A 14,077-nucleotide genomic window follows, 5' to 3' on the forward strand; every position below is an offset into this window, starting at 1 on the left:
AATGCCGATGAGGAGTGCAGACAATTGAAGAAGGCTCCCCCGAGAGGCCTGTGTTGCACATCTGTCCTCCCATCAGCTAGTGTGGAGGAGGATGAGGATGACAGGGGTCTCAAAGCATCAAATTAACCTCATCTTGATATTCTTCTCTCCTGAGCCTGCCTGGGAATGTGTGTGTGGTTTTAAACTCATCCCCTCCCCCTTTGCCCTTTACATAGTTCAATAGAAGATAGTTTCTTCTGTACCAGGTAACAGTTCTCATAATCCTCCAAAGGTCTATCTGCTTCCCGCAAGCCTCGTCTGCCTAGAAAGAGCAGGCATATTACAGCTTTCATGTTCAGTGCAGAGAAAATAGTTGTCCCCTTCCATGTCTGTCTGTCTCTTTTATTTTTTGGTTCCCCTTTAAGCTGCTTCTCTTCCCCCCCCCCCCCCCCCCCCAGTTTCATTCTGTTTCCCCTGGACCGTATTTATTTGAAGAATTACATTTCATTGAGGATGGTAATCTGGCAGTTGATAAGAGGGGCAGACAGAGTGCTCCTTGTGTGTGTGAGTGTGTGTGTGAGAGAGAGATAATAAACGCTCTGTCTCAATCCATCTTTCAGCAAGTGAATTGACTTGAAAAAAAATTCCTGCACCATCCAGGCAGAGGTGGAGCTGGTTTTTGGCGGGTGCGTGGGGGAGAATAGATTCCCCAGCTGTAATCCTGAGAAGTGAATAGATTCCTGAGCCTGCCCTCTGAGCTCATTCAATATTAATGGGAGCGAGAAGGTATTGGGAAGGTTTTTCTACCTGCTGTGAGGCATGTCACTGGGAGCCAGAGAGAAAGGGACAGAGATTCATTCAGAGATGGCAGAGGAGCTGGAGCTGCTGTCGCTGCTGCCACAAGAGACCCTCCCAAAGATGCTTGGCTGAAAGGAGCCAGCAGGTGCTTTCTGCACATCGGATTAATTTGGGTTGATTATTTATTTATTTATTTACCTCCTGCTCTCTTCCCCCCTTGATTCCCCTCCCCCATTCCTGCTGTAATAATGTTCAGGCATCTCAGCCAGCCCAGCGGATGGTGGATCAGGCAGGGGAATTGTGCTGGTGATTTCTGCTTTGTGCACAGGTTTGCTTAGGGGAAAGCAGGCTCTATTATTTATTTTATTTTTGCTAGAATAATCTCGCTCCCCAGAGTCAAGGTGCAGGAAACAGAGATGTTAAAATACAGACAAACCCCAACACAGAGAGGACCGTTGCTTTTAAAGAATTGCAAGTAAGCTGATTGTTGTGTAGGAGTGTGACAGGGATGGTATAGCTGTTCTCAGGTAGGTCTTAGATTGTCTCACCCCCAGTGCCTGTGCTGTGTTTGGGGAGCAGCTATTAGCATCTCCTTTGGTGGTAAACTGCTGTTTCCAATGTTTGATCCACATAGAGGAGCGAATGAGAGCCTTGTGAAAAGAAAGAGGAGAACAGAAGGATGAATTGGGAAGTAGAAAAATGCATAGCAGGGTTGCAGCGCTGGATGCCCATCCTTTATTGCAAGCGGGTTCTGTTTGCAGTGGATAGCTGTGGGCAGAAAAACAGCAATTAATGTTTTATTTTTTCATATGGCATCCACAGCTGAGGGATCAAAAGGATGTGAAGGCAGTTGGCTGATTTGCCATGAGTCAATGTTGTTTTCTTGAAGATCCTAAGCACATTATTTGCTTTTTTGTATTCTGACAAATATTCTTTCTCCTGGCTACATTTTCACAGATTTAATGCGTTATTGCTCACTGGGGTGGAAGTGAGTCTCACAGTCTCTCACAGGTCTCACTGTCGTCCTCTCCCCGCCTCCAAGCTAGCATCAGGCACTAAGGATGCTAACACAAAAGCAGTTGACTAGGGGAAGATTTTGGATGGTATTTTCATGCTAGTTTGCCAAGTTCTTTGTCACTGGCTGCTGCTGTTGAAATTCTGTAAGGGTTGGAGAATTGCAGTGCAGAGGCCAATTATTGTAGGTGACTTTTAAATGGATCCGTCTCATTTGTTTGAGAAGTTTTCCCACTTCCCTGTGCTCAGCTGTTTGGTGACAAGACAGAAAATCAACTTATTTCAAATACATTGTTTGGGAGGGGGCGGTTTCTGCATAAGAAAAGGCTTACAAACTCTGAATAGCTATAAGAAAAATAAGCAGGGATCCCATTTCCACGTACTGTACTTGATTGAGTTTATTTCAGTGCCCAGACATGACGGTAATGGACCTTTAGGAAATGCTTGTAGACACACTTGTTCTTTGGAATGTGTGTATTATCATCTGCCACTAAGTTGGACGGTGTCTCCCCACTTCTCTTGTTCAAGGAAAAATGAAACTGAGATCTTGGATGCTTCCTACATACCTCATGGGCATCCTTAGAGGCCAAATCCCTCTATTTCTGATGTGGCAGCATGTGTCTGGTGAGCTGCTGCTCACAGCAAGAGCAATAAGATATATGCTGTCACTACCGAGGGATTCTTTCCAGAGGGGTTAATTTTTTCTTTCTCCTTAATTCAGTTCAGTGGCAGCTGCAGTAAAACTGAGCAGCTCTCCCTCTGCCAGTATTTGCCTTTTGGATAAATGCATACTGGATTTTATTTCTTCTTTTTAAATGGGAAAAATGTCAGCATGCAGCGAATCATGGACCTCTCTAAACTGCTCCTGTTTTGTCCTCTCTCTTTTTCTCTGACTCTCTTAGTGCTCCCTTCTTGTCCCTCCCTCAAAGGTGAAATGCACGGGGTAGTGAACGCACACTGGCTCTAGCATGTGTGACTGTGTGTTCAGACTAGGGCACACGGATGTATGCGTGCACACTCTCAGACACCGCTGGTGCCATGTCTTCATTCGGGAAGCTTACGGAGTACTTCAGCCTGAGGAAGTCGAGGAATGAGTTCCGCTCGGACCGTCGGAGCGGCCGTCGGAGCGGCAGCTACTGCTGTAGTCTCACCGAATGCAGGTACCAGGAGAAAAAAAGTCCACCACTCCCTCCCAATGCATCTGCCTGTGTTTGTGTGGGCAGGGAAAGCTGTCATCTGTTTTGTCACCAGGGCTTGGGGGTGAGGGAGAAACCTTTGTAAATGGTGTATATTTTTCTGTGTTGTTTCATGGAACATCTGAGCACAATTGACCATTACATCATCCGGGATGCCTTTGAAAGGTATAGAGCACTGGTGTCTGCTTCCCTGCTGAAAGTGTATTGTAGATGTATGCACAACTTGGACGTTCAGTCTTCCTGATCCTTAACTGCATGCGCACATACATGGTCTTTTTTCTTGTTCTTTCATTTTCTATTAAACTGCTTCACCTGTTCTCCCTACTATATGACATTAAAGCTACAGGTGCCAAATGGCCCTTTTTCTGGGACTCCAAGCACTGGGAGTCACAACAGGATATTACACAAAGGACGATGAGCTGTTGAACAGTCTAAGTTCAAAGAGTGTATGTGTTTGGAAGCTACCTTAATGGAGTCTCTTGTTTCCAGACATACAGTGGCTGGTGAGAATGGAAAAAAATAAACCCAATGCTGTTAACCTCATGGAATATTCTCTAATAAACCTCAGGGATTGCCAGTGTAGGGTATAACAGTTGTTGTACACTTGCATGCTTATCTTTGGGGAGAGAATCCAGCTTTGGGGGTGCTTTAGATCATGCTTAAAGATGCCAAAGCATTCCAAATGTGTAAGATTTCTCTTTTGTTTTGTGGCTTGCAGGGGTGCTGGAACAATTTGTATAGTGGAGGTGTTGAGAGCCATTGAAACAAACTGCAAACCCTGTATATGATGGAAACCACCTCAAGCCAGGGGGTGCTGCCCCAAGCCCAGCACCCCTTGTTCCAGCATGTATGGTGGCATGTGAATTTGATTCTTATTGTTGGGAAAATGCTTTGTGTAGCTTATTTTTCTATTCATATATGAGCAATTGGCAGGCGAGTTCTAACAAGGTCTTTGATGCCACTTGCTAGCGATGTTTGCTCTCATGGGTCAGTGAAAGGGTTGCTTTGAGGAGGGGGAGTGGAAATGTAGACACCAGCGACATTCTGCTCAACGGTGTCTCTCCCCACAATTCACCTTCTGAACTGTATGTGGCGTTTGCCTTTTAGAGAGAGCGCTTGTGATGGATGGCAGATTTGTATAACAGAATATATCATTTGAGTGCTTCCAGACCTAAAGAGAAGCAATTCATGCAGGGTGGGGCACTCATTTAGGGCTGCGTTCTTTCTCTCTCTCCATTCCTCTTGTATCAGTTTGGTCATAGTGAGTGCGCTGGACGAATGGCGTGTTTATAAAATTAACTAGCATTATAACAGCTTTTAAAATTTCCTTTCCAGTCTGATGCTCAGAAGCCGTGCAGGCTGTTTCTGTACCTGCACAGGTACATAGATGAGATTAAAGGTTTTCACTCACCCTATCATTGTGAGTCACTGTGTCTTTTCCTCTTATACACTTTCCCCCCTTTTCCAGAATTCTCTGTTCTGCCATTGCAGGAGAGACAGTGAGATCCCTCCCTAGGCTTCAGAGCCTGAGCTCCAGCCAGCGCCACAACTTCAAAGTGCTGTTTACACAGCTATTTTTAGAGTGCTAGCACAAGTTGGCTAACCCAGGCCGGGAGGCTTGCTGTCATAGGCTGTGTAGACATACCAAGAAATGCTAGGCAGGCGATCAGGATATTGTGAAATTAAGAAGAGACTGGAACGAATCTGATTACAATCCCCAAAGATAAATTCAGTTTAAATCTGCTTTCTACCTGCATTTTCTTTACGGTGTCCATTCAGACCTGGTTTGTGGGGAGCCCAGGTTTGAAGGAAAGAATTTGCAAGTGCTGGGGAATTTTGCATATGCTGTAGACCATAGTGGTACATGAACAGTGTGCTTCATGGAGAACAAGCTTCTGCCATGGAGAGAACACGTCTTTATCCCGCTGACACCTGGATCTTCCTGTTCTTGCTGCTGTCCAACCTGTTGATTCCCCCATGTAAGGGGAACACAACCACAAGTGATATGGACTTCCGGAGCTTCGACACAGGGAGGACTAGGGCACTGGGGAATCTTGTCTTCTGAGGGTGTCTCCCACATGAATGCTCAAGCAAGAGACAATAGATTCCTTTCTGGCTTTGTGATATTGCGTATGCTAGAAAGGGTTGACTAGGATACCTGCATACCGGTTGCCTGAACAAAATAAGCTGTATTGACAAAAGGGCTCTCTTGATGGTATAACTGTGTCTAAACTTGGGCTTTTGCTGGCATAGCACTGTCTGTTAGAGGTGTGATTTCCCTTCCACACACACACTTAGCAGACATACCTATGCCGACAAAACTTATAAGAGTAGACCAGGCCTGTATCAGTAAGGAAATGGAACCTAATGGAACTGACTCAAAGAGAATCCAGCTTTCCTTGTTTTTGCACCTGATTCTTCTGCCTTGTGTCTCCATTGTCATTTACAGTTGTGCTGTGTGTGTGTGTGTGTGTGTGAGAAAGATTGACATACTACCCCTGTGCGGGAGTGGAGAAATGGGCTTGGGTAGCAGCTTACATTTCCTATGCACAGGGTGTAATCAACTCCACATGCTGCAAGACTGGATTTTCAGCTTCTCTTTCTGCACCTGGTGTTGATACATGTCTCACCCTTCCCATAATTACATGTAATTGATTATAAAAGCAAAAATAAAATGTTGACTGATTAAGCATGAAACTCTTTAATTCCAAAGTGTCACTTTCCACTCAAACTGCTTGGGTGTTAGTTTGCCTGATTTTTCCAACCTCCTTTCTTTTGGAAAGAAAAAAAATAACAATGCCATCTCCAAAATATAACTAGCTACTGTTACAACACCAAGAGCCACATCTCTGACTGTGTAGAAAGATTCAGAGATCTAAGATATGAGACAAAGAAAACAGTGCACTGGGAGTCAGATTCAGGTGTCTGTCTTATATATTATCTATTAGAGAAACAAGATGAGTGAGGCAATACCTTTTATTGGACCAACTTCTGTTGGCGAGTTGGTCCAGTAAGAGAAATTACCTCACCCACCTTGTCTTACTAATGTCCTGAGACCAACATGGCTGCAACAACACTGCATACAATAATGGATAATCCCTCTATATGGTAGTTTTTCTAGCTTCTTACCCTACTATGTTATCCTACTATGAAATAAGCACAGAAAGAAGCATCTTTCTGTGCTTATTTCATAGTAGGATAACACTGGCAAAGAAATGTAATAGAAATGTAGCTAGGATGTCCAGATCCGATGTTTGGATGCTCAGATTAGCACAAAGTTTAAAAAATGCCCACTTTACATGCCTCTGTAGTAGAATTTATTAGAATCCTGCCAGCTACTTACTGTTTTCTTCCAGGCTCTGAAGGAGCCAGACGATCTGTTGTGCTGTTTCCAAACCACCTGGGACCAATAGGAACCAGATAAATATTAAAACTGGGAGTCCACTAAGAGGGATTTGCTAATTTGAGCAGCCATTTAAGACATACATGGCACTTTTTATTTTCAAGAGGCTGTAGAGACGTTAATAAATATTTATGGTTGGGGTGTCTGGTCTTAAGTGCCTGCATTTTAATATTATGCCCACAGATGTAAAACATAATTTTGAAGGCGTAGGCAGATCTGTCGCATTGGTGAAAGTGAGGGACTGAGCATAGGTCAGCAGGGCTCACATCTATGCTTGGAAGAGGACTACTCCCTTTATTTTTTTCCAGTTTCACCCCTGCTAATGCAGCGCATGATGTGAGTAGGTGTTTGTAGTGAAGCAAGGACGCACTGGCCTGGCACCTCCTGCTGGTCATCTGGGAATTAGCTCTTTTCCAGCTTACGGAGCGCCCTCTGCAGGCCAGTGTCGCGCCTGCTGCTGGCCCTCATGTCCCTCCCGGACCCCGGAGCCTGTTTACCCTGGGGTTCTGCCCCAGTAGTACCCCACACTCTGGGTCTCCCCTCCCAGGGGAACCCCCATCCTCTAAACCCATCTTGTCTCAGTGGCTGCTGCCAGTCATCATCTAGCCCCTGCTCACTGCAGACTGCAGTCTGTAATAGCCACTCATCATTGGCAAGGGGTTAGGACCTGCTGCCTTTGCCTATCCTCAGGCTGTCCCTCTGCAGCCCTAGTACCTCTTGGCCTTAAACAAGGTCTGCAGCCTGGGGGTTTACCAGGCTGAAGCTCCCCTGCTCCCTTTGCCCTTCCCCAGCACGACTCCACTTAAGGTCCTTTCCTCTCAGGCAACTAGCCCTTCCCACGCTAGAGTAAGACTCCTTTGCTTCTGGCCCACAGCCCTCTTATAAGGTCCAGCTGGGCCCTAATTGAGCTGGCCACAGCTGTGGTCAGCTACACAATCAGCTTTTCCCAGCTGTTCTTAATCCCTTTCCCTGCTGCAGCCCTCTGCAGGGCTGCTTTTAACCCCTTCGGGGCTGGAGCGGGGTGACCACTCCGCTACAGTGTTATACAAGTTTCCCACACACATTACCACCAATGTACCTCAATCGTGATCTGCAGCTCCTGTTGCTGTCTCAGTCCCACCAACAGACCTCTGTTCTGACCTACAGTTGCCCCGTTATTCCAATCCTAGACAGGGACTGCCAACTGTGCGCAGTGATACGAGGGCTTTATAGTGTAGGTTTTCCTATAAATCAGATGGCTAGTCAGATCTCCAGGGTGAATGTTTAGTTGTGTGTCAGCCCAGTGCCCTTGAGTAGTGACACCGTTGAGAACAGGGAGTGGCACGGACACTATGAAGTGAGTGTCAGTGTGCGTAGTCCAGAAATGTCAGACCTCAGTGTAAAATTAGTTTCTCATGGTGGCTGCAATAATTGTGAAAAGAGTAAAGGAGTGAATAGGCCAAATTGTCAGTTGGTGCAAATCAGCGTAGCTCTATTGACTTCACTGAAGGGTTGCTGGTTTACTTCAGGTGAGGACCTGGCCCGACATATGAACTTTCATCCTCCTCTACATAATGCAAGAATATGGGAATGAATAAACTGCTGCAAACTGTCTTTATGCTTAACCAGGAGCCATGGATTAGCACTGCAGCTCGTAGGCTGTTGTAGCTGCAGACCACATTGCAGGGACAATATTCTCTGGCTTCTGGATAAAGGGGAAGGGTTCCACCACAGCTGTTTTGAGCATAGCATAGGCATACTGCCATAGTAAAGGAAATATTTTAAACCCCCTATCACCGGAGTATTTGAGCCCTTCACAATCATTAATTAATCTCTCCTCACTGCACCTTTGTGAGGTGGGAAAGTATCATTAGCCACATGTCACAGAGGGGGCACTAAAGCACAAAGAGGTTGGGTGACCTGCCAAGATCATGCAGGAAGCATAGCCTAGATCTCAATAGGGAAATACAACGTATGGAGCTACTATAAGGTGGGCGCATAACTGGTTGGAAAACCGTTCCCAGAGAGTAGTGATCACTGGTTCACAGTCAAGCTGGAATGGCATATCTAGTGGGGTCCCGCAGGGATCAGTTCTGAGTCCTGTTCTGTTCAATATCTTCATCAATGACTTAGATAATGGCATAGAGAGTACACTTATAAAGTTTGCGGACAATACCAAATTGGGAGGGGTTGGAAGTGCTTTAGAGGATAGGATTAAAATTCAGAATGATCTGGACAAACTGGAGAAATGGTCTAAAGAAAACAGGATGAAATTCAGTAAGGACAAATGCAAAGTATTCCACTTAGGAAGGAACAATCAGTTGCACACATACAAAATGGGAAATGATGCCCAGGAAGGAGTACTATGGAAAGGAATCTGGGTTTCATAGTGGATTGCAAGCTAAATATGAGTCAACAGTATAACGCTGTTACAAAAAAAGAAAAATGTGAACATAATTCTGGGATGTATTAGCAGGAGTATTGTAAACAAGACATGAGAAGTAATTCTTCCACTCTACTCCGTGCCGATTAGGCCTAAACTGGAGTACTGTGTCCAGTTCTGGGTGCCACATTTCAGGAAAGTAGGGTTGCCAACCCTTCGGGTTTTGCTGGGAGTCTCCCGGAATTGGGCTCTATCTCCCGGAGGCTACTGAAGCCAAACCAGGAGATTTTAGGCCGCTAAAATCTGGCAGTGCAGCAGGGTTAAGGCAGGCTCCCACCTGCCCTGGCTCCGTACTGCTTCCGGAAGTGGCCGGTACATCTCTGTGGCCCCTGGGGGGAAAGGGGCAGGGGGTCTCCATGTGCTGCCCCTGCCCTGAGCACCGATTCTGCAGCTCCCATTGGCCGGGAACTGTGGCCAATGGGAGCTGCGGGGGAGGTGCCTGCAGTCAGGGGCAGCGCACAGAGCCCCCTGCCCCGCCCAAGGGCTGCAGGGACATGCTGGCCGCTGCAGCTTCCGGGAGCGACGCAGGGCCAGGGCAGGCAGGGAGCCTGCGTTAGGCCCGCTGTGCCGCCGCACAAGGTAAGCACCGCCCGGCCGGAGCCAGCACCCCTCACCCCCTCCGACACCCTCATCCCCTACCCCAGCCTGGAGCCCGCACCCCAAGCCCCAGCCCTGAGCCCCCTCCGGCACCCAAACTCCCTCCCAGAGCTTGCACTCCACACTCTCTCCTATACCCCAACCCGCTGTCCCAGGCTAGGCCTGGAGTCCCCTCCCACACTCCGAACTCCTCAGCCCCAGCCCAGAGCTCACACCCCCTGCCAAACCCCAACCCTCTGCCCCAGCCCGGTGAAAGTGAGTGAGGATGGGGAGAGGGAGCAACGGAGGGAGGGGGGATGGAGTGAGCAGGGCGGGGCCTTGGAGAAGTGGCAGAGCAGGGGACAGAGCAAGGGTGTTTGGGTTTGTGTGATTAGACAGTTAGCAACCTGACAGGAAAGATGTGGACAAATTGGAGAAAGTCCAGAAGAAAGCAACAAAAATGATTAAAGGTCTAGAAAACATGAAGGTCTAGTTATTATGTAGTCCTGCCTTCGGTGAAGGGGACTCGACTAGATCAGTGGTTCTCAACTGGGGGTCTGCGGCTCTCTCGGGATCCATGAGCTCCTTCAGGAGGCCTGCGGGGCCTTGCAGCTGAAACCCATAGCCTGAGCCCCAGTACCCCATGTGGGGCTGAAGCCGGGAATGGCAGGGCTGAATCCCAAGCCCCGGTGCTCCCCACGGGGCAGAAACCCTCAGCCCCTGGGTGGAGTTTGGGGGGGGCATAGAGGGCGTTGCCCCCCCAACTGCAGTGCAAGAGCAGGGCAGTACCAGGGGCAGCTCCACACCCCACTTCTGTCCTGGCCCCCTGGCCAAGTGGGAGGCTGGAAGCCGGAGCCGGGCAGCGCGGAGCAGCTGCTGCTCTGGCTGGTGCCACCTAGCAGGCAGCCACAGCATTCCCTTGTGTTCTGCTGCTACTTGCGCCTGAGGTTGAAGCTGCTCCTCAGCTCCAAGCCCTCTTTGCTCAAGCAGCCGGTAAGAGTTGCTCAGGTGGAGGGGACTCGGCTTCATGGCTGGCAGAGTCCTCGGGGAACTGCAACTGCAGGGGAGCACACAGTCCCTAGCTATTCCTCTCCCTACACCCTGACTTTAAACTCCCCGATATGTGTCCCCTCCTCCTCTGCTGGGCCCTGGAGTTTTTATAGCATGTTGGAAGCAGGGGGACAGAAAGAAAGAGCTTGAGAACCCCGGGACTAAATGACCTCTTGAGTCCCTTCCAGTCCTACGCTTCTGTAATTCTGTGCTCTTAATCACAAAACCAGCCTTCCTCTCTTGCAACTGTTTAACATACACAACAGTATAGGGTAGTAAATTAAGAAGCCTACAGCAATTGAAGCTATCAAGAAAATCAATGCAGGACAAAACCTTCAAACTCTGAATTTTCTGTTCACTGGGTGCGTGGTGTAGCTGACCTGCACTGTTTGTGTAGAGCTGTTGTGTTGAAACTTCTCCTTGGTTAAAATCTTAATTTGTCCAAAGTACGTAAAATGTGACGATGTCATTTTAGCTGTAATGTTAACTTGTTGCTTCAAGACAGCACAGAATGGAGTCAAAGGAATGCTGTGGACTCAGTTTGTTTCCACTAACAGAGTGACTGATCGGGAATTTCCAAGGCTTCTGGTGAGATTACAGAGTGGTTATAGCAAGAGAGAGGACTTTTCTGATGATGAAAGGGAGTGCCCACGGATGGGCTGTTGACATTTTGCTGAGCACTTGCCTTCTGAAAAATAGGGGCCTTACAAGCATTGTTAGGTTGAGTACTGTGATGCAGCAGGAGAGTGGTTGGTTTGGTTTTTTTTGAAGCAAAAAAGGTGTTTTTATTTGCGTAACACACTTACAAAACAAAAACAACAGCATATGCAATGTTTAACACAGCAACCAATCACAATTGTTTTCTCATTAGCTTCAGGGGAGGGAAGTGTTCAAGCTTGCCTGGGCCAAGGGCGGGGGGCTTCCTCGACTCTCGTGGTCTTCCACCCTTCTGAGTTACCTGGTGGCCCAGAGCGTGGGGGCTTCATCAACTCTCAAGGTCTGCCACCCCCTCGAGTTACCTGGCGCCACGCCCAGTGCCACCAACAATTCCCTCCTCCGAAAGCACCCAACAAGAGGGGCAGGCTGTGGGGTGGACAATCTGGGGGGGGCACGTGCACCCACGTGTGAAAGGACCCCTCTAAGGTGGTGGTGTCTGCAGCAGGAATGGCTGGGGCTGGGGTCCCTTACTCTCTCCCCCAATCAAAGGGTCAAACAAAGGGAACCGGATGGGGACACCGAGCAGAGAACCTCGGACAGCGCCCACCGCTCCTCAAAAGCACCAAGGGAGTCGGTGGACGCCGCCAAGAGGAACTCCGCCCGGATACGTGAATGGACCGAGGATTGGAAAATGGCCCCACAGTCACAGGAAAAGCAGGAGAGTGTTAGAAGGGAACCTTATTCCCTGTAGAGGGAAGAAAGTTTGCTATAAATTAATTAAAGCACCTGAAGCCAATTAAAGCACTTGAAGCCAGTCACATGATAACCCCCCTCCCCCCCTCCCCCCCGCTTCAATCAGACCAGAGGAGGAGTTGAAGCAGAGTGGATTGGTGTTGGAGCAGAGAGCAGTTTGGCAGGAAGCAGAGGAGGGTTTAGAGAAGTGCTGCGGTGGGCTAAGAAGATCAAGACCGTCGGTAAAGGGGCACCTGGTTTGTGCAGAGGGAGGGCAGGAAGCCCCACAAGCTGAAGGGCAGGAGAGGGAAGTAGCCCAGGGGAAGGAACCGCTAGTTCTAGTGGTTTACCACTATCCCTAGGGCCTGTGAGCTGGGACCCGGCGTAGAGGGTGGGCCTGGGTCCCTCCCTCTCCACTCCCCTCCCCTCCTCTAGGACACTAGTGGGGCAGTTAATACCCCAGTTCAGGGGCAAGAAATGGTGCCCTGAACCTCCTCCACCCCAAGAAGAGAAAGCGCGAGACCTATCATAGTAGTGCCAGCAATCTGCCACAGTACCCAAAAATGGAGTTGCCCAAAAATACTAGTGACTCTGGAAAATTTGGGCTTTACTTTCTGAGGAGGGTGAGGCAGCATCATCCATCACCACCTCAACCAGCTTTGGTATGCCTGTTCTGATCATCACTACTGCACACCACACCATTGGGCCTCTGTTTTCCTGATGCTGAAAGAAGTTCTGACCAGATGAGGAGAGGGAACTAGATGATCTAACCACCTCTGTGGCTACGTCCTGAGCAACTGCTGAGATGTGAGCCTCAGATTCCAGTTGTTCCCCCTTGTGTGTTCATTTCCACCCTCCCCTCAGTCCTTCTCTGTCTTCGCTACCTCCCTTTGGGCCTGGTGTTGAATCTGAATCCACTTTAACCAGTCAGGACAAAATGTAATTTTGCTGGGATCAGTGGGGCAACCTAAAAGCTATACCTTTATCATACTCACAAGAGGAAAATAGGTGCAAGCTAGCAAAAGATTTACAGAAGCAAGCAAGTAAGGCTGGGGTACAGGAGTGGCTAACTGGGCTGTGTGTCATGTGTTGTGCCTGTGATCCTCCATCCTGGAAACTGACAGTCCAAGCATTGGAGACAGAAGCTTTATTTTCCCATCTTTTTCTCTTCCTCTTGATGTGTATTTTTCTTAAAGAAACAGGATCAGACTTTAACAACTGAGCTGCAGAGCTCCTCACTGAGTGGCTGTTTTCCCCAGAAAGGACATTTGATGTAAGAGACGTTCAAGACAGAGTGTGTATGGTAACACCCATTGTTTCATGTTCTCTATGTATATAAATCTCCCCACTGTATTTTCCACTGAATGCATCCGATGAAGTGAGCTGTAGCTCACGAAAGCTTATGCTCAAATAAATTTGTTAGTCTCTAAGGTGCCACAAGTACTCTTCTTTTTTCAAGACAGAGGGTTGTTTTCCCTTTAAATGTTCCTATACAAAAAGAGAGGGAATATGGAAGCTTGTAAAACAAATAATGGCTTGAGTTTTAAATGCTTGACTGTTTTCCCCTCCTCCTTTACATTAGATGTGAGCTTAATAAACATTTTAGAGGATTTATTGTTTTTGTGGCACATTGTGAGCGAAATCAGAACCCTGAACCCAAATTATTCATGTTGTGACATTAACATAGTAACTTAAAATGTATAACATCCTTGAAACCCTCACTGTGCCTCACAATGGAATTTAAGCTGCACAAGGCAGCGATCTCATCCCCTCTGCTGAGTGTATTGGCAGTATGCAACAAATGACACGTATTATGAGAGAAAGATGGCAATTACTTGAATGGGAATTTGTCCGGGACTTTGGGGTTTACCCTTAGCCCTTGTACAAAGGACAATAACTAAGAGAGGGTCGGGCCCTCCGCTTCACATCTTAGATAGAGTCTTTAAATAAAGAAGTGACTGGCATAAATACATTACACACCTCATGATAATAGTCTCAAAGGCTTTTATGCATGGTTCATTCAGCAGGTACCATATGGCAAGCACGCACCCAGTCACCTCACCTGGTGAGATGCAGCAGAAATGATTCTTATTGTTCATGGGCTGAGTGTAACACATCAGAATCTCAGTGTCAGTAGCACTTTCCTACTACTGTACATAAATACACCAGGCTGATTCCTATGTTGGCCAAGGTTTTGAAGCCTGGAGGTTTTCAGTTAGGATCTTAACTTCACATGTAGGCACCTAATTA

At 47.7% G+C, this 14,077-nt stretch overlaps 1 protein-coding gene across 1 annotated transcript in view; it reads left to right on the forward strand.

The window, feature by feature from the left end:
• The first annotated feature begins 812 nt into the window (after positions 1–812).
• The window catches only part of LOC311527309 (ankyrin repeat and fibronectin type-III domain-containing protein 1-like), a 433,614-nt gene continuing 420,349 nt past the window's right edge, over positions 813–14,077 (forward strand). The window contains exons 1-2 of the mRNA XM_084641148.1: positions 813–950; positions 2,694–2,951. Coding sequence (XP_084497274.1) covers positions 2,794–2,951 — 158 coding nt within the window. The 5' untranslated portion in view covers positions 813–950; positions 2,694–2,793. The remainder of the gene's footprint in view (positions 951–2,693; positions 2,952–14,077) is intronic.

Source organism: Lepidochelys olivacea, assembly GCF_965140295.1.
Source record: "Lepidochelys olivacea isolate rLepOli2 genome assembly, chromosome: 10".
Classification (NCBI taxonomy): domain Eukaryota; kingdom Metazoa; phylum Chordata; order Testudines; family Cheloniidae; genus Lepidochelys; species Lepidochelys olivacea.